The sequence below is a fragment of the Lathamus discolor genome, chromosome 7 (assembly GCF_037157495.1).
Source record: "Lathamus discolor isolate bLatDis1 chromosome 7, bLatDis1.hap1, whole genome shotgun sequence".
In the NCBI taxonomy this organism is placed as follows: domain Eukaryota; kingdom Metazoa; phylum Chordata; class Aves; order Psittaciformes; family Psittacidae; genus Lathamus; species Lathamus discolor.
This window is the reverse complement of record NC_088890.1, coordinates 6,921,098-6,940,618: the sequence shown is the minus strand read 5'-3', so window position 1 is coordinate 6,940,618 and position 19,521 is coordinate 6,921,098. Positions and strand designations below refer to the sequence as shown.

The 19,521-nt window shown below is 59.5% G+C and overlaps 1 protein-coding gene and 1 long non-coding RNA gene across 7 annotated transcripts; one reads left to right on the top strand and one right to left on the bottom strand.

Annotated features, from left to right (window-relative positions):
• Window positions 1–895: 895 nt before the first annotated feature.
• Window positions 896–3,757, bottom strand: LOC136018325 (uncharacterized). Its single transcript, XR_010614355.1, has 3 exons — window positions 3,575–3,757; window positions 2,581–2,701; window positions 896–1,171 (listed from the first exon to the last, which is right to left on the bottom strand). It is a non-coding gene; the product is annotated as an uncharacterized LOC136018325 (long non-coding RNA).
• A 1,678-nt stretch (window positions 3,758–5,435) lies between these two features.
• On the top strand, window positions 5,436–19,062 carry LOC136018322 (spore coat protein SP60-like). Of its 6 annotated transcripts, XR_010614353.1 has the most exons (6): window positions 5,436–5,662; window positions 5,797–6,235; window positions 7,364–7,451; window positions 8,191–8,464; window positions 8,551–8,667; window positions 9,744–9,831. XR_010614353.1 is itself a non-coding variant. In XM_065687451.1 (5 exons), the coding sequence occupies exons 1-5, from the start codon at window positions 5,451–5,453 to the stop codon at window positions 12,725–12,727; spliced, it is 999 nt and encodes a 332-aa protein (XP_065543523.1). In that variant the 5' UTR covers window positions 5,436–5,450; the 3' UTR covers window positions 12,728–19,062. The 6 variants fall into 6 exon arrangements, 4 of the variants coding, with proteins under 4 accessions (XP_065543523.1, XP_065543522.1, XP_065543525.1 ...); XR_010614352.1 differs by lacking the exon at window positions 8,551–8,667 and having other exon boundaries at window positions 8,191–8,494; window positions 9,744–9,833; XM_065687451.1 differs by lacking the exons at window positions 7,364–7,451; window positions 8,191–8,464; window positions 8,551–8,667 and adding exons at window positions 12,010–12,097; window positions 12,558–19,062 and having other exon boundaries at window positions 9,744–9,833.
• The last annotated feature ends 459 nt before the right edge of the window (window positions 19,063–19,521 follow it).

The following is a 19,521-nucleotide window of genomic DNA, read 5'->3' as shown; positions in this document are numbered from 1 at the left end:
CAGGACCCGCGGATGGATTCCATCAGGTCCAATGGACTTGTGTGCGTTCAGATTTTTAAGATGGTCGCGAACCAGATCCTCTCCCACAGTGGGCCCAAGGTCTTCATTCTCACAGTCCCTGCGTCTGCCTTCTAAGAACTGGGTGGTGCAGTCAGAGCCTTTGCCAGTGAAGACCGAGGCAAAGAAGTCATTCAGAACCTCAGCCTTCTCCAAATCCTGTGTAGCCAGTTCTCCCGAGAGCTTCCTCAGGGGGCCTATGTTGTCCCTAGTCTGTTTTTTGTTTGCTACGTACCTATAGAATCCCTTCCTGTTATCCTTAACATCCCTGGCTAGGTTTAATTCTAACTGGGCCTTAGCCTTCCTAACCTGGTCCCTAGCTTCCCGGACAACATCCCTGTACTCTACCCAGGCCGCCTGTCCTTGCTTCCACATTTTATAAGCCTCTTTTTTCCTTTGAATTTTCCTCAGCAGCTCCTTATCCATCCAAGGAGGTCTCCTGGCCCTTCTGCCGCACTTCCTTCTAGTTGGGACGCAGCACTCCTGAGCTTGTAGCAGGTGATCCTTGAATATCAACCAACAGTCTTGGGCCCCCCTGCCCTCCAGGGCTATATCCCATGGAACCTTACTAAGCAGGCTCCTGAAGAGGCCAAAGTCTGCTCTTTTGAAGTCCAGGGCAGTGAGCTTGCTGCACGCTCTTCTCACTGTCCTGGGGATCTCAAATTCGACCATCTCATGATCGCTGCATCCAAGGCTGCCCTGGAGTACCACATTCTCAACAAGACCTTCCCTGTTGGTGAGCACAAGGTCAAGCATGGCACCTCTCCTTGTCGGCTCCTTTATTACTTGCAGAAGGAAGTTGTCTTCCACACAATCAAGGAACCTACTGGATATCCTCTACAATTTTGCTCATTGCTGTAAGATCTTGAACAAATCCACAAACTTTTCCCATAATCTATATTTTAAAATTTAACAATGATTTCTTTGATTCCTTTTGATCTTCTGATTTTAAGGGATATTGTTTCATTGCATTTGGGCAGGCCCCCCCTCTTTTTATTACTACTGTAACAGGCAAAGCATTTTTCACCTTACCTGGAACTTCAGATGCCCATACTCCCAGATATACCTGATTAAGGATTTCTTCTATTTCAGGGAGGTCCTCCTGTTCGCTTTTCTGTTGAATTAAAGATAAACTCAAAACTGTAATTAATCAATCATTTTTAACTCTTTAACTCTTAATTCCATTTTGCCTTCTGTATATGTTGCTTCCTAATAAAGATTTTGGAGAATTTGGCATGCATAAAAGAATTATGCATTCCTATTTGTTTTCCCAGTTTGTACTCTAAAGGTTTCAGAAAGAATGCCTTTTTTTTTTCTTTTCCTTGGCAGCCACTAGCTCCTACCACTGTAACAAATTCTTTTCCCTCTGATTTAATGCTGAATAAGGTGCTCCTGTATCCACTAAAAATTCCACTTTATTTCTTCTAGTCCCTAGCTTTAATTTAACCAGTGGATCTGCTAGGGTAGGTTCCCCAGGTCCCCATCAGTCTAGTTCTAATTCAGTCCCCAGGGCAGCCTCCATTCCAATGTCCAAACTCCTCACAGCACGCACACCGATCCAGCAAGAACCCACTCCCCCCACCTCCGCCTGACATCCCTCCTCCACCTCTACCTGACATTCCTTCTCCACCAGTTTCAAAGCAACCATGGTAGCCGTAGCTATAGCACGACTCAGCTTTTTCTTTTCTATGTGTTCCTGATTCCTACACCCTCTCCATGCTTCCCCCTTCACTATCAACAACCCCTCAGTCCCATCTGTCAACATGTCTGTTTCCACTTGTCCGCCTGCCCCAGCACTCATCCCATGCTCAAACACAGGAGCTGCGCCAGCTCCCCTCCTTTCCCCCTCGGTTCCTTCCCCCCCCCCCCCTTTTTTTTCTCTCACAGGTGCTCACCCTGCTCTGCAGGGGCTGCAGATGCCTGCCTCTGCAACAGCACTTCTGGTTTAACCCCTTCTTAACTCTGAATATGAATCTGCTGCTTGTTGCCAGTGACAGCAATCAACTCCTCCTTACCAGTATCAGATAGGACAGATGCAGAGGGTGCTTCTCTCGGGGGTACCTGTGATAAATAATTTTCCAACCTATCTTCCTGGTTACTCTGTTTTTTTGTTGGTTTTGTTTGTGGGTTTTTTTAACTTTAAACATCTTTCCCCAATATCACAGGCTGAACAACATCTCTCCAGCTTAGCTTTCTGTTTTCCCCTGTCCTTTTCCAAAGCCAAAATTAAGGAATCTGGCAGAGCTATTGTCGTGGTTTAAACCAATCCACACAGGGCGTCCACTCACCCCCCCCCCCCCGACCCTCCCCACTCCCGGAGGGATGGGGAGCAGAATCAGGAGAATGTAACTCCCACAGGTCGAGATAAGAACAGCCCAGTAACTAAGGTATAACACAAATCACTGCTGCTACCGCCAATGATAATATTGATAAGAGAAAATAACAAGAGAATACGATACCACCGCCGAACGAGTTCAACCCCCCCGAAGAGAGAGAGTGCCCTTCCGGGTAACTCCCAGTTACCTCTCTGGGCATGATGTGCTGTGGTATGGAATACCTCCTTGGCTAGTTTGGGTCAGGTGTCCTGTCTCTGCTTCCTCCCGGCCTCCCCTCGTCCCCAGCAGAGCATGAGACTCACAGAGTCCTTGGCCAGAATAAACATTACTTAGCAACAATTAAAAACAATCGGTGTTACCAGCTCTCTGCCCAGGCTGGAAGTCAAAACACAGAGCTTGCACCAGTTACTAAGAAGGAGCAAAACGGCTCCTGGTAAACCCAGGACAGCTATATTAATTTCACATTCTGTCTGTCACGCCAGGTGGTTTCTTAAAGTGAAAAACATATCTGCATGCATCACTTCATCCCATTTTCCTTGTTGCCTTAAGAACAACATCAATTGTAACAATGTATTATACTTCAGAGCTCCATTTTTAGGCCATTTTTCCTGATCTTCCAAAGTATACAAAGGCCACCACTGGTTACAGTATTTTACCAATGTTTTCTTGTTTACTGAGCCCCCAGGAGACCCTCCCAGTTCTTTCTGATGTGCTAAAATGCACCCTAAAGGATTCTTTTTCAAGATCTCTCCACTCTGTTGATTTTCCGTTATCAATCTCACATTCACACACACACTAGGGATCCCACAGACACACTCCACACAGTTACAACACTTGAGACAGAGACTAAAATTCTATCAAACAGCAAGTAATAACAGTTATAACATCCTGTCACCAATACCAAAATCACAAGACCAAAATCTTTACTGTAACAAGCCACAAAGTAAGTTGAACACCAATAAGATCCAAAACCATTTTAACAAGACACCCCTGTGTCTTGTACGACCCAAACCGCAAGATGCCCCCTGCTTATTGTGGGTGGGAACCAAACAGATGCTAGCAGCCGGGTATACACCTTTACCTACCACCCTTGTATCGATACCAAGCACCCGCGCTCTTTACCTCGCATACGACGTCTGCTTATAACTTATAGGTATCCCCTTTACCTGGTTCAGACATACCTGATGATTCACTAGTGATGGTCCTTGTCTGCCCCTGCAGTGATCTGAGCGAGTGGGGGAGTCCTCCCGAGAAATCTCGGGGGCACCAAGAGGAGTCCCGTCCTCAGCAGGTCCCGCAGCTGGACAGAGATTGTCCCATCTGGGGTGCCAAACTGAAGCATGGAATCAGACTCTACAAGTCAGAGAGAGTTATAAAGCAGGTATGTTTATTACAGCGGCGGGTGCAAGGGGGATCGCTCCTCCTGACTTGCACACTGAGGGGTTAAGCAAGCAGATATTTATTACACACAAACATGCATATTCATTAGGTTCCAGAGAGAGCAGTGGGGATATTACCATTACTTCAGGTACTCATTATCATAAGTCTCCTCCTTTTGGTGCTTGCGCACTGCCTTCCGATGGTCATGGGCAGGGGTCTTCAAGATGAAGTACGCAGTCTTCCTCACGGTGCACTTTTCCCCTTTGGCACAGTTGGATGCCCCAGTAATCACAAAACTAGCTAAAACCAGCCAGATCCATAAGTTTTCTGATAGCTGGCAAAGATTTAGAACAGTGTGACCTTTGTACAAAACTTATTGCAGGATGGGCAAAGAGTATCATAAGCTAGCAGATGCTCAGGAGCCACTGTCTCTAAACCAACTGCTACATAGAAGGATGGTGTGAAATAATTCATTCATGTTTATTGGGGCCACTAAATCCTGTTATGTCACCACTGACTTACAACATAAACATTGTTCTTTATCTTCGATCTAAGTTAAGCTAAAAGTACTTTAACCCTACGTTTTCTAGGAACTACCTTTCCTCATATCAAGCCCCCTCTCTCCCCTTTTTCTTTTACCTTTATGAATTCTTTTTCTATGTGACTCCATTTTGCTCCAGAGTTCTGGCCATTTCAACTTGTTGTCTAATCTTTTGTCTTTAGCGAGCTTTGTTTCTGTTATTGTGAGCTCATACAGTTATATCCACATAGCAACACCTGGGATTTGGGAAAGCCAGTACATTTATGTGTTTATCACATTGCCCCAGGGCGGTGGGACTGACTCCGCTTTCCCCCTTCTCCCGGCACGGGGTTGGGGCTGGGAGCACCCCCTTGTCCCAACCCCACTGTCCCCTCGCTCCTGGGGACTGGGGCCACCCCTACCTGTGGCTGGGCCTGGGCGCAGCCCGTGGCCCGCAGGCACTCGAAGGCTCTTCCCTCTTGCACAGGAGGCCCTGGACACGGCCCAGGGTCTCCCGTCGCGTGAAGGCTGCCGAGCACGCAGGGATGCCGGGTGCACACCGTGCGCTCGGCCACTGCTGCAGCCGCGCTGAGCTGGGGATGCTGGGGTCCCCCTAACATAGCCGGTCCCCTGATTATGTTTGCAGTGGCACACCGCAGGTTACAACCAGGGAACCCAGGAAGCCTGGGTTTCACCAGGCCCCACGGTGTGCCCAGTCTTGGCCCGCCAGATCACGTGGTAGCACCTCTGCTTATGGAGAAAGGCTATGAGCAATGGGGTTGTTTAGCCTGGAGCAGGCTGCAGGCAGAGCTTATTGCAGCCTTTAATACACAAAGAGGGGTTGTGAGATACGGAAACTTTTTACCGGGGCCTGCAATGACAGGAGCAATGGTTTGAAACTGAAAGAAGATGGGTTTGAATTACACATAGGGATGAAATACCTTGCGATGAGGGTGGTGAGACACTGGACTGAGTTGCATACAGAGGCAGCGGATGCCTTGTCCGGGGCAGTGTAGGTTGGGGCTTTGTGTAAAGATCTAATTGAAGGTGGGACTGGGTGATCTCTGAGGGTCCCTTTCCGCCATGATCCCGATGGCTGTGGCAGAAAGGCAGGGCCCATCCTGGCCACTGCTGCTGTGAGCACTACAGCTCCCAGCATGCCCTTCGGCCCTCTGCGCCTGCGCACCGCCTGGAACGTTCCAGGCGGCAGACGCGGAGTTTCCTGGGTAGAAGACGGCCAGTCACGTCGGCGCCATTTTGTGGCGAGGGAGCGAGGTTCTGCGTCAGTGTGTTGTGAGCGCCGTGCTGGCGTTTGTTGCTGCCCTCAGTGCTTGCGGGTCGCAGGCGGCGGCATGGGCTCGGACAAGCGGTGAGAACGGGCGGGAGGGCGGAGGGAGGAGTGTATGGAGAGGGAAGAACGGGCGGGCGGCCCCGCAGGGTGGGCAGTGGTGGGGGTCGTTGCGGGCTGTTCTCCTTCTGAGCTCGGCTCGGTGTGACTCGCAGCGTGAGCAGGACGGAGCGGAGCGGCCGCTACGGCTCTATCATGGAGAGGGAGGACCGTGATGAGCGAGAGTCCCGGAGCCGGCGCAGGGACTCTGACTACAAGAGGTCCAGTGAGGAGCGCCGCGGTGACCGCTACGATGACTACCGCGACTACGATAGTCGTGACTACGACAGTCGAGATTATGATAGCCGTGATAGTCGAGACTATGACAGCCGGGACTACGACAGTCGCGACAGCAGGGTCTGCAGGGACTACGACAGTCGCGACAGCCGGGACTGCCGCGACTACGATAGCCGCGATTGCCGGGACTACGACAGCCGAGACTACGATTGCCGGGACTACGACAGCCGGGATTGTCGAGACTACGACAGTCGCGACAGCCGCGACAGCCGAGACTATGATAGAGACTACGATAGTCGCGATTACGATAGCCCTGAAGTGAGTGGGGCGGGCGAGCCGGGCCGTAGCCTTGGGCGCTGAAGCTGTGGCTGCCCCGGGGTGGGGAGTGGGGCTGGTGGGTTCCGCCCAGCCCGGGACCCCCGTAAGAGCTCTCCTGGGGCTGGAGGAGCCTGGTGCTTGGGTTGGTATCACGGGGGGTTGTTAGGGCAGGGGTAGGGGTTTGAGCTTGGTGGTGTGCCTGGGGCTGTCAGGACCAAATCCGAGGAAAGTGGTCATACGGGGAGCTGGTTTTGTTATACTTTGATGTGATGGCGCGGCGGCGGAAGCGGTGGGTCCGGAGGGGCGGCCCGGGGGGCGAGCGGGGCGGGAGCGGCGGGGTCGGTGATGGGCAGAGGCGGGGCGGGGGGGGCAGTGATGGCGGCAGCCATGAGGCCGGGGGCGGGTCAGTGGTGGGCCCGTCACTGAGGGGATGGGTGACGGGTCGGTGGTGGTCAGTGGCGGGTAAGTGATGGATCAGTGACGGGGTGGGGGCAGGGATCAGCTGGGGGATGCCGCTCAGGTTCGTGCACCTCGTGTGGGTGGCAGTGATGGGGGATGCAGAGCGGGTGCCGTGGCAGGGGGCTGCTGCCCGTAGGCCGTGTCCAGCAGCGTGGCTGCCGCTCCTCCCACTGAGCAGCCTGGGGAAACTGAGGCACGCGTGGCCGGATGGGCACCGGGCGAGTATGGCAGGGCCCCTGCAGTGCGCTGCCGGTGGGGTGGGCAGCCAGGTGCACGTGTCGGTGAGCCAGAAGGGGGGTGTCACAGCACAGCGCCTCGGCAGCGCCTGACACGGGCACGCGTCCTTCTTGCCCCTCGCAGCAACAGGCTGTGGCCAGGCGGGTCCCCACATCCCACTGCTGCTGCTGCCCTGCTGCTGTGCACCCACCGCCCCTCCGAAAAGGTCCCTGCCTGCACGCGCTGCCCCTGAGCACCCTGAGGCTTTGGGGCCATCTGAACCCCTCCTGACCCTGACATTGGCCTTTGGGGGCAATCCCTGTGCCACCCCCTGCCCTCTGTCTGCCCCCCTCTCGGCCCTGCCTCTTGCCACCAAGCAGTCAGAGGGGACCTGGGAGGAAGGGGAGGTTGGAAACAGGTTACTCCTCGTAGTACACACGGATTTTGCCCCAGCTCAGGTCACCTTCCCAAGTACCCCTCGAGAAGTGCTTCGAGGCCCTGGGAGCTGGGGCTCAGGAAACCGAGGAAGGTGATGCAGTAGGTAAGGGATCATGCGGGTTAGAAGATTTCGGCAGACGGATGGGACCTAGGAGATAGGGAATGGATAACGCCAGGCTCGCTAGAAGTGAGGCAGGGGGTAGCGTGCCGCTGTTGGGGTCCAGATCCACAGAGCAACTTCAGTGCATCTGTGCCAGTGCCCGCAGCATGGGCAACAACGAGGAGGAGCCGGAAGCCCTTGAGCAGCAGGGAAGTCCCGACATGATCACCATCACAGGAACGTGGTGGGATGATTTGCACGTTTGGGGTGCTGCAGTGGATGTCTGCAGGCTCTTCAGAAGGGATCGGCAAGGAAGAAGAAGTGGTGGGGTTGCGTTGTATGTCAGGGACTGCCTTGACTGCCTCCGACTCATTGTCGTGAGTGAGAAGGCTGAATGTTTGTGGGTGAAGATGAGGGGAAAGGCCAGCCAAGCTGGGCACTGCCGTAAAAGATAATAAAAAGTCCTACAAGTACATTAGCAATAAAAGGAAGGCCCAGGAGAACCTCCATCCTCTACTGGATACCAGGGGGAACCTAGTGACTGAGGATGAGAGAAAGGCAGAGGTACTTCGTGTTGCCTTTGCCTCAGTCTTTAATAGTCCCACCAGCCATTAACAGTCACAACAGGGTACTCGGTTCCCTGAGCTGGGTGGCACAGATAGGAAGCTGATTGAAGTCCCCATAATTCAAGAAGGAATGGTTAGTGACCTCCTGCTCCACTTAGACATACGCTGTTCTACAGGGCCAGGTGGATTGCACCCAAGAGTGCTGAAGGAGCTGGCACAGGAGCTTGCTAAGCCACTCTCCATCATCTATCAGCAGTCCTGGTCTGGTGGGCAGGACCGAAACCTCCAGGCCTGTGAGCCTGAGCCCAGTGCCGGGGAAGGTCATGGAGCAGATGATCCTAAGCGAGATCACACAGCACAAGCGGGACAACGGGGGATCAGGCGCGCAGTCAGCATGGGCTGACGAAGGGCAGGTCCTGCTTGACCAACCTGATCTCCTTCTACGACAAGGTGACCCGCCAGATGGATGAGGCAAAGGCTGTAAGCACTGTCCCTTTGGAGCTTCATAAAGCGTTTGACAGTGTCTCCTCCCACAGCGCTCTCCTGGGGGCCCTGGCTGCTCATGGCCTGGATAGGGGTGCTCTTCGCTGGGTCGGAAGCTGGCTGGATGGCCGAGCGCAAAGAGTGGTGGTAAACGGTGTTGCATCCAGGTGGTGAGCGGTCACTAGTGGTGTCCCTGAGGGCTCGGTGTTAGGGCCAGTGTTGTTTAATATCTTGGCTGATGATCTGGATGAGGGGATCGAGGGTACCCTCAGTCAGTTTGCTGACGACACCAAGTTGGGTGGGAGTGTGGATCTGCTGGAGGAGAGGAAGGCTCTGCAGAGGGAGCTGGGCAGCTGGACCGATGGGCTGTGGCCAGTGGTATGAGGTTCAACAAGGCAAAGTACCGGGTCCTGCGTTTGGGTCACAACAACCCCATGGAACGCTCCAGGCCCGGGGAAAAGTGCCAGGAAAGCTGCTCATGGTAAAGGACCTGGGGTGCTGACTGATGGAGCTGAACATGAGCCCGCGTATGCGCAGGCAGACAAGAAGGCCAATGGCATCCTGGCTTCTATCAGCAATAGCGTGGCCAGCAGGGCCAGGGCAGGGACTGTCCCCCCGTACCGGGAACTGGTGAGGCTGCACCTCGAATCCTGCATTCAGTTCTGGGCCCCTCACTACTGCACCTCCAGCACACTGAGGTGCTGGAGCGGGCCAGAGAAGGGCAGCAAAGCTGGTGAAGGGCCTGCAGCAAAGTGTGATGAGGAACGGCTGAGGGAGCTTGGCGGGGCTTTTGTCCGGAGAAGAGAAAGTTCGGGGGGACCTTCTCTCTCTCTATGACTACCTGAAAGGAGGCTGGAGAGTGGGGGGTGGGTCTCTTCCCCTAGTTAAGTTTAAACCCGTTGCCCCTTGTCCTGTCGCTACAGTCCCTGATGAAGAGTCAGGGACTTGGATGCCCTGGTAGGCCCCCTCAGGCACGAGAAGGCTGCTACGAGGTCTCCACGCAGCCTTCCCTTCTCCACCTGCAATTGCCTCGGGCTGTGTTTGCATGGGGGGTGCCCCAGCCAACCCGTGGCTGTGCCTGGGATTGCCGTGAACCAGGTGTAGGACCTTGCGCTTTGCTTTATTGAACTTCAGGAGGTTTTCATAAGTCTCTGTTGGGGGCCGAGCGCCGCCTCCTCCGTGCCCATGGCAGCAATGAGCGCAGCCACTGTAGGCTAAACCTTGAACTCATCCTTCTTTCTTCCAGCTTGAGGACGGTCTGAGTCGCCAAGGAGGAGAGCAGGGGGCTGGCGTCTTTTCTTGGGCCTTCAAGGACTGTGTGGACAAAGCAGGAGAGGTGAGCTGACAGCCCTGTGCCCCTCCAGGCAGGGCGCGTTACACCCCATGATGCCCAGGGCTGGGAGGGAGCCAGTGGGCAGGGGGCTCAGCTGGAGGCTGCTGCTCAGGAACACCCCCCTCCACAAACACGCTCTCCCCATGGATGCGCTGGCAGCAGAGGGCCCCTCGCCTGGGGCGGTTCTGTGCCAGAGTCCTTCCTCCTCCCCACTGCCCTCACTCACCCTGTTTGATGTACTCCCTTGTCTGGCGCTCGCGCACGTACTGCCCGATGAGCCCTGGGGGGACGCAGTTTGTTGGGGAACCCGCTGCCTGTCGGGGACCCCAGCACCCAGCCCGCCTGGCCACAGAGCTCCCCAGGGAGGGCTGACCCTGGGGTGCTGTGTCAAGGAGGGGACGAGCCTCCTGCCAGCCCAACGCGTGAAGGCAGGAGTGGCTGAGAGGGGGCCAAGGGATGCTCCGCGGGTCCTGCGCTGGGATGCAGGGACCCTGTCAGAGGGAGGGACGCAGGGTTCATGGCTCACCGATGAACCTGACAGCGTCCTGCCTCAGGATCTCCTGTGGGCTCTGCAGGTAGACCTCACTCTGGTGCAGAAAGTCCTTGGTCTTCCTCCTGTTCTTCTGCAGCTGGAGAGAGAAGGGTGCAGGGTTGGCGCAGAGCTGCCCCCGGGTTGGGCTGTTCCCCCATCCAGGGCCACCCTTCTTCCCCCCAGCAGGACGTTCCCAGCTCTTCACCGTGTGGCCTTCAGGTTCAGAGGGAGCCCAGGGCTCGCCACTGATGCCGGGGTGCCACTCTGGTGGCAGGGTCCCCCTTGGGACCTGGGGGTGTGCACAGCGTGGAACAGAGCCTGCTCCAGGAAGGTGCATAGAGCTGCGGGACACAGCCCTGCGTCCTCCCCGCTGGGCACGGGGCAGGGCTCTCCCGGTTCGGATCCCAGCAGCGCTGGGGCTCTGCTCACCAGGCGCTCGCTGATCTCCCATGTTTCTGCAGTCAGGGCCAGCTCTGTCAGTTCCTGCCACTTCAAGAACCAGCCAGCGAAGTAGAGGGCTTCCTGGGCGGCCTGGGAAGAAGAAGAGATGCCACCACCAGCCCTGGAGGCACAGCACCCTGTGTCCTCCCTCTTAGCAGGGCTCGGAGCCTGTCCCGGTCCCTGCAGGGAAGACGCGCGAGTTGGGCACTGGTGCTGCCACCAGGCTCAGCAGCACAGGAGAAGAGAAGGCCAGCCAGCCTCTCTGCCTGGAAGCCCCTTGGGGCTGCAAGCTTTTGGCCTCGGTGGCCCCAGGCTGCTGTGGAGCAATAGCCTTGTCTTTGGGGCTGCAGTGCCCCGTGCCCCATGGCAGAGGCTGTGTGGAGGGAGCCGGGTGGGAAAAGCACCCGCCACCCTCTTCATCCAGGAGGCAGGAGGAGAAAGGCAGCAGTGGGTGAGGGGGGGCTCTGGCTGGTCCTAGGGCCTCAGCAAGCTAGACCTCATGGTGACACATGTTTGAAGGCTCCAGTGTCACCAGCGCCCTGCTCAAAGGACCGATCTGGCTGGGAATCCCACCTTGGCCACGTTCTCTTTCTGGTCGTGCAGGTGAAAGACCAGTGGCAGCAGGCTCTCCCACACCTCCTCCTTCATCTTCGTCTTTTCAGCACCCGTCACAAGCCCCATCACATATTGGAATAAGCAGATGGAGAGCTGCCTCACGGTGTCTGACTCCTGCGGGAGAAGGACCTCAGCCCCAAGCCCACGGCGAGCAGGGGGCTGACGTGGAGATGGATGTTCCCAAAACAGCCTCCTCCAAAAGGGAGCGAGCTGCAGCACGCAGAACGTCTGCCCAGCGGGGCTGGGGGACACAGCAGGAGACCGGGGGCGGGCTCGGGGATGTTGCCAGGGCAGGGTGGGGCTCAGCAGCCCTGCTGCCATCCTGCCACCACCAGCTCCTGCAGCAGGGAGGCCAAGCCAGGCTTAGTCCATGACGGGAGGGGATGGGGGACAGTCCAGACCCAGAGGGCAGCGATGGGGCAGTGGGGGAAAGCATCCCCCTGCAGAGCACGGGGCTGGGGTGGGAGGTGTGAATGGAGGTGCCCCGTGCAGGGGCACAGGGCTCTCCCCCAGCCTTACGTTGTCAAAGAGCAACCGGAGCTTGGGAGCTATGGCAAGAGCTCTGAGGCTGAGTGTCTTCTCGTCCAGCAGGTGGAGCAAGTTGTTGAGCACAAGGATGGCCACGGGCACGGCATCGCTGTCAGGATCCTCCAGGCACGCCACGATGTTTGGTATCAGGGTGAGCATCTTCCTTGCCTGCGTGACACATGGCACCTCGTGTTTGTAACGCAGTGACCGATGGCAGGAGTGAAAACCCCCTCTGCAAACACCGGCCTCCCCGCTGGCTCCTCAGCAGGCAGCACAGGTTACGAGGGCGAGCATGAGCCCAGCAGACTGGGCTCGCAGGCACAGCCAGAGGGGAAGGACAGACAGCACGGGCTCCTCGCCATCCCCTCGGCTGCCCCTTCTCCAGCAGAGCCCCTGGGCAGGCTGGTGGGTGCCTGTCATTGCCTGGGAAGCTGTCAGAGGTGCCGCAGCCCCTGCTGCGAGTGCTGCATTTCACCCAAGGGCTCAGCACCTCACAGCCCGGCTTTGCAGACCCCACACGTAGGCTGGTGGCTGTGCCGCCAGCACCCCTGTCGGGATGTGCCAGCAATGGTAGCCCCTTCCCCACAGCACTACTGCCTCTCTTCTTGCAGGGCACAGCCTTGGGGCACTGGACCGGGAAGGCGCAGAGCTGGTACTTCTCCCGATGCCCGAAACGCTGAAGCCACCCGGTTACCCAGCAGCACTGCTGCCCCTGTGCTGCTGCCCCGGTGACCCCCACACACCATGCAGGGCCTCTTGGAGAGCCTGTAGAGAGTCCTGAGCACCAGTCTGGGCATCCCCACGCACTGGCTCTGCAGGTACATGGGGAAGATGCTCATAGCACGGTCCACAGTATCGCCGGTGTTGGTGCGCTTCAGCATCTGAAACACACAGGAGGAGCTGGTGAGGCGCGGTGCTGGCTCCAGCCATCAGCTCCCGGCAAGGACGCTAGAGGAAGAGCAAGCTCAGACGGAGGTGGCAGGGACCGCAGAGAGCCCCCATGACCCACAGCACACTGCACTGGTTGGTTGCCTGCTTCTCCACGGTACCAACCAAAGCCCACCCGCCACCCCAGCTCCCCCCGCAGCACAGTGCTGGGCCTGAGACAGCCGAGCAAGAGCGGGAGACTGGGGGACTGGCGTCGGGCTCACCTCAGTGAGCATGACCATGGCGACCATCTCCCACGTGGGGTCCTCCACACTAAGGAGATTCACCAGGTGGTCGAAGAGCACGCACTGCAGGCTTCTCGGGGTGTTCATCATCTCCCTGGCAGGGGGAAGGAGGCACTGTCAGGCCAGAGCCGGGCAGGCTCACCTCCCCGGGGTTCGCAGCAGTCTGGACAGCAGCAGGCTGCAGCACTTTCTCTGAGCAGCGGGGACCCCCTCGCCATCAGCCCCAAGGGAGCGGGTGCTGTGGGGCACGCGGTCCCCGAGGAGCGGGGAGAAGGGGCTCTCACCTGGCCACGATGCGCACTCCCTCGAGGTGGTGTTGGACTTGGAGCAGGTTGTCCCAGCCACCCTGCTCCTCGATGGCCAGCTCCTCCCACTCAAAGCCCATGTTGCAGAGCAACTTTCTCATGGACTGCACTGCTGACCTGCACAAGGAGAGATGCTCAGCTGCCACCGGGACCCCTGGCTTGGCTCCGGGTGGCCAGCAGGGATGAGAGGACAGGGATGGAGCACCTGGTGGGAGTGAGCTGATCCTGCTGGTACTCCTTCCAGCAAATGAGCACTTCCTTTTGCTTCAGCTCTGTTGTGAATGACACTTGGAATAGCAGTGCAAGGAAAAGCTTAGGGAAAACCTCCTGCACCTCCTTTGGGCAGAGGGACTGCCGGAGGATCTCATGTATCGTCCTGCATGCCTGCAGAAGACACCCAGAAACTGAGACGTCCTCTCATCCCTGGGGAGGTCAGGGCTTGGGTGGGCAGGGAAGAGGAGGGGTTGCCCCGGGAGACAGCAAGGCCTGATCGAGCGACTCACAGCCAGGGACAGGACGCGGGGGTTGTCCATGGTGGCGGCAGAGACCTTGCGCCGCGACTGATTCGTCATTGTGCTGAGCAGCTCCTCCAGCACCTTCCTTGCAGCTTTGGGCTCAGAGAGCATCACCTTCCACATGGCCATGGCGTCCCTGCAGGGACATGGGGCTCTGTCAGCGGGGACACCCTGGAGGACGGGCGGGCTGAAGGCCCTCAGGAGGGTCTTGGGGCCCCCGTCCCAGTGGCAGAGGAGCCCCAGAGGCTGCTGGGCCCCATACCTGCTGCACGTTGGGGAGCACTGCAGCACGCTGGCCACCACTTCTCTGGGTTTTTTGCATGTCAGCACCAGCAGGGCCGTCTTCAGGCTGTTGCGGGCTATTTCTGTGCTGACGGAGGGCAGGTTTCTGTAGATGGCCCACGTGATGTTCAGCACCTGCAAGGGACACATGGGTGGCAGTGGGGAGCGGTGTCAGCAGGGTGAGCGTGGCTGTTTGCCCAGCGCCACCTGGGTGCTGCTTCCATTCCCAGTGTGATATGCCAGCTTGAGATAGTGTCAGTGCTGGCCAGCACAGAGCCGGGACAAGAAGAGTCCCCGGAGGGTCGGTGCGTCAACCGTGCCACCGCAGGCTGCTCACCTGCCTTGTCCGGAAGTCAGTGTGTGGCACGACGGTGTCCACCATGTGGGCAGCCATGCTGATGCTGTAGACCCCTGGGTTTGTCAAGGTCTTCATGGCCATGAGGATGATATCTGCCCGCTCAGAGGGCTGGAGACAATTTGCAAACCCCTGCGGGATGAAGGACAGGGAGGACTGTCACCTAGAGCATCCTGGCTGTGCAGCGAGAGCGGGACGCAGAGCCAGGCCGTGCTGGGAGGAGACCAGCGGTGGGGCTCAGGGTCCTGCGGGGACCCCGAGCTCGCTGGGGCCTTTGCCTGGCCCCTGCTCAGGAACAGCACGAGCCCCGTCAGCCCCATGCACCGGGTGTCCCTTCACTCATGCTGAGCCCTGGCCGGGAGCCAAAGGCACTTCTCACCGAGAACATCTGTCTCAAGTCTCTGGTTTTCAGCAGGTGCCAGGTGCGCATCTGTCCCCTGCTCTGCTGGAGCTGCCACCGCCTTATCTTCGGCAGACAGGGGTACCTGCCTGGGGAGCAGCAAAACCGGGGTGCTCAGAGAGAGCCTGCAGGGCTGGAGGTGCAGCTGAGAGTGCTGGGCTGAAAAGTCACTGGCAAAGAGAGGCCTGGACCCGCACAGGGCCAGAAAGCCCAGGGAAGGCCCAGGGCTAGCGCGAGTGTGGGCGAGGGGAAATGGCTCTTCGGGCTGCGGGCAAGCAGGTCGGATCTGGCTTTCTCTTGCCAAGGAGAGTGGCCCCTGGCTGCCCATGCCCGGGGGAACCCAGCCCCGCACGGCTTCTCTTACTTAGGTGCAGCAGGGTGAAGCAGTACAACAGAAAGAGAGCTTCTGCAGCCTCAAGGCAGGTCCCCTTGTTCTTGCAGGCGCAGCAGAAGGTGAGGTGCCCCACCATCTCCCCCATCGTCACAGTCTTCCAGCACTGATGTTGGAGCTTTGGGGTTTGCAAAGAGCAGGAGCAGGACTGGGGGAAGATGGGCACAAGGTCACCTGGGCACAAGGAGAGCCTCAGCCGCTCCCAGAGCAGCCAGGCAGCAGCCCAAAGCAGGGCAGGGCTGCTGGCCCCAGGCTGCTGCCTGTGCCCTAGGAAAGAGCACGAACAGGGAAGGGCAGAGCCCCTGCTGCTGAGCTCCTGCAGGCCGGGTGCTGCTGGGGCTCACGGGCACGCGGCTGGGGCACTGGGGCTGCCCAGACCAGGAGCTCAGTACCTGTGGCAGGGGGTAGGTGCTGAAGAAGCTGGCCAGCCTGGCAATCCGTGCCAGGGCCCTCTCCTGCACCACGGCCACCTCCGAACTGATGAAGGGCAGCAGGAGCTGGGAGGAGAAAAGCTGTCGGTGAGCCAGAAGGGGGGTGGCACAGCACAGCTCCTCGGCAGCGCCTGACACGGGCACGCGTCCTTCTTGCCCCTCGCAGCAACGGGCTGTGGCCAGGCGGGTCCCCACATCCCACTGCTGCTGCTGCTGCTGCCCTGCTGCTGTGCACCCACCGCCCCTCCGAAAAGGTCCCTGCCTGCACGCGCTGCCCCTGAGCACCCCGAGGCTTTGGGGTGACCCCTCCCTGGGGACCTGTGGTGGGGCTCCGGGATATGGCCCGTGAAGCCGCAGGGGGAGAGCGCCAGGGCTGGGCTCCCCTTTCCAGACGGGCAGCTGCGCCCGGAGGGTTGTGCAGTACAGGCAGTGGGCGAGGACCTGGGTGCGCTGGGGCAGGAGAAGGGGCTCTGGCAGCAGCCAGGAGGAAGGGGCTGGGGGGGGGGGCACCGCTCAAGCTGGAGGTCACTGCCCAAGGGGACCCTGTGCCAAGGCCAGACCTTGAAGATGTTCTGCAGCTCCTGGATGCCGAGGGTGCTGGCGCTGCGCACCAGCACCTGTAACATGCTGTCCATCGCGGACAGGGTCTGCAAGGGAGCAGGGTCTCGAGGGCAGCCCTGGCAGCCTGGGGGAGCAGCGCAGCCGTGGCCCTGCTCTGAGCAGGAAGGGGGCTCGGGACAGGGAACTGCTGTGTCTCACAGCAGGGCATACCTTGCAGTAGAGCCAAGCCTCGGGGCCCTGGCTGTCCTGCGGAGGCAGGTGGAAGACGCTGCAGAAGCAGGCTTCCAGGAGGCTGTTCTTCTTCAGAAGCAGTCCCACTCTGCTGCAGGGACAAGGAAGAGCTCTTTGCAGGAGGCAGACCCAGGGGTTGGAGACCTGGGCTGATCCCCACGTTACAGGGGCCATCTGAACCCCTCCTGACCCTGACATTGGCCTTCGGGAGGAAATTCCTGTGCCACCCCCTGCCCTGCTGCCTGCCCCCTCGCAGTCCCAGGTCTGTGGTTGCCCGTGGGACGGGGCTGATGGGGCATTGGGCGCTGGGGACACCGAGCTGTGGCTGGGCATGTACCTCAGGGCAGCGATGGTCAGCATGACTTGCTGCCGCACCGTGGTGTCCAGGCGATCAACGGGCTCCTCTTGCAGCAGCACCTGAGGGGCACAGCAGTGTGGATGGGTCAGGACAGGGCAGCTCCTTCATCCAGCGATAGCCCGTGGGGCTGTCAGAGCCCATCCTGGCACCCCCAACCATTAGCAGTGGTCCCAGCCACGCAGCAGGAAGGGCTGCGGCCATCGCAGAGCACAGGCTGGCCAAGGGACCTGCAGCCGGGCCATGCACGTGGCTCTGGAGCATCGCCAAGGATGCAGCCCCAGAGCGCTGCTCGCTCCGCTCGCACTCCCTGCCTGGCTGAGCCCTCTGCTGCCCCAGGGCTGTGCCGCTGCCCCTGCCTCAGCCTGACCGCCCATCCCCTCACCTCGAGGGTCTCCGCCAGCTCAGGCTGGAAGAACGGCAGCGTGCCGCACAGGGAGGGGTGCGTGCTGCTGGTGGTGCAGATGGTGCAGACGGACCCCAGAAACTTCAGCTTCTGGTCTTCTTGCTGCCAGCCGGGAGGGGACAGACGGACAGACATTGTCAGGCGGGAGAGACAGACGGGGGGTCCATAAGAGCCCCCAGCACCTTCTGAGTATGGGACGGGGGCAGAAAGACTGTGGAGGAGACACAGGCACAGCCACATGGAAGTGGCCATGGATACCTTTGGTCTGCTCCTGATGGATGCTATGATGGTGTCCAGGCTGTTCTTTTCCTCGCTGGACATGTCCGCAGTAGAGATGCATAAACCTGGCCAAGGGAGAGCAGGCCGGGCTGGAGGGCAGGCAGGGGGGAGTAGACGAGTCCTCTGCCCAGCTTCAGGGATGTCCCCAGCCCTGGCTCTAGGCTGGGACACGGGTGCCCCCCGTGCACCCCAGGGGCGAGGGTGCGATGCGGGAGGGCAGCAGGGGAGGGAGCCCCAGTGTGCCCCAAGGAGGGACACCCGGCACCAGGGGGAAGAGGGAGTTCCTGGCCCAGGGATGCTGTGGTGGGGCTGTTCCCTGGGCTCTGCGCTGCGGGGCCGATGCCTGGCTGGGGACTGCAAGCGTGGGACGGGGCAGGGCAGGGTGGGCAGCCCCTGCCCGCGGCACCCGCACGCTCACCTCTACGCATCTCGTTGCACGTCGGCCCGGAGCTGGGAGCCGGGCCGGCTTCGTCCTCCTCCACCCGGGCCAGCCTGGGTTGGCTGGGGGGTCTCGCCTCCATCCTGAGGGAGGGAGGGAAGGGGTGAAGGGGACCCCCACCACCAGAGCTGCCCTGCCAGGAGTGGCGGGGCAGAGCGCTTGGTGGAGCTCCTTGCTCCCACCATGTCCCTGAGACACTCTGCAGGCAGGGCCGGGTGACAGAGCACCCCGATGTCACCCCCGCTCAAGCTCCTGATCCCCCCCTCCACAGCACCCCTCCTGTGACCCCAGAGCCCCGCGGAGCCCTCCTTGCCCCAGGGCGGTGGGACTGACTCCGCCTTCCCCCTTCTCCCGGCACGGGGTTGGGGCTGGGAGCACCCCCTTGTCCCAACCCCACTGTCCCCTCGCTCCTGGGGACTGGGGCCACCCCTACCTGTGGCTGGGCCTGGGTGCAGCCCGTGGCCCTCAGGCACTCGAAGGCTCTTCCCTCTTGCACAGGAGGCCCTGGACACGGCCCAGGGTCTCCCGTCGCGTGAAGGCTGCCGAGCACGCAGGGATGCCGGGTGCACACCGTGCGCTCGGCCACTGCTGCAGCCGCGCTGAGCTGGGGATGCTGGGGTCCCCCTAACATAGCCGGTCCCCCGGTGACGGTTGCCAGGGCCATCAGTAATGGGTCAATTATGAGTCAGTGATGGCGCCTGCCGGGGATCCCTGCCCACCTCAGCCCCGCAGACACGGCCCGGTTGGCAGAGCCCCGGGCAGCAGGAGCGGGCTGGGGCAGGAGGGAGCGGGAAGGCGCGGCAAGGAGCGGGTTGGAGTGGGCAGGCGCCCGCTGCGGGGCTGGGTAAAGCCAGCGCTGCCTCCTCTGCCACCAGGACCCGCCGTGGGTCAGCAGGACCCGCCGTGGGTCAGCAGGACACGCCGTGGGTCAGCAGGACACACCATGGCAGCGAGCTCGTCACCGAAATCCGGGAAATAAACTCCCTGACCAGAACGACAGCTTAGAAACCCGACGCTCCTTTGTTAGGGCAGCGGGTGCATGGGGAGTCGCTCTGCCTAAGGCACGCCGAGAAGGGCCAGTTCCCAGCTCAGGCATCATCACCACGCACGCACTCATCGTAACGCGGGAAACGCGCACCCAGTTCCCGTTACTGACGCACGTGGCGATGCGGGCAGATGAGGCCGGGGCGCAGGCGCCGCGCGTTTGAGGAGCGGTCTCTGGGGGCTGCGGTGCTCGTCTGGGGAGAAACCCCCTGACTCGTTTTCCACTTTCATGGAAACCCCTTAGCCAGGGCGTTGGGATGCGTGTGGAGTCTTTCCAGTTAACCCCACGTTCCTGTTTGCTCTAATGCACGACCCCGAGAGGCTCCTCGAGGTGTTTCCTTTGCAGCCATGTGCCTGTTTCTCAGGCGTAGCAACAGCAGGAGCCGGCACTGGGTGAGAGGAGACCCCC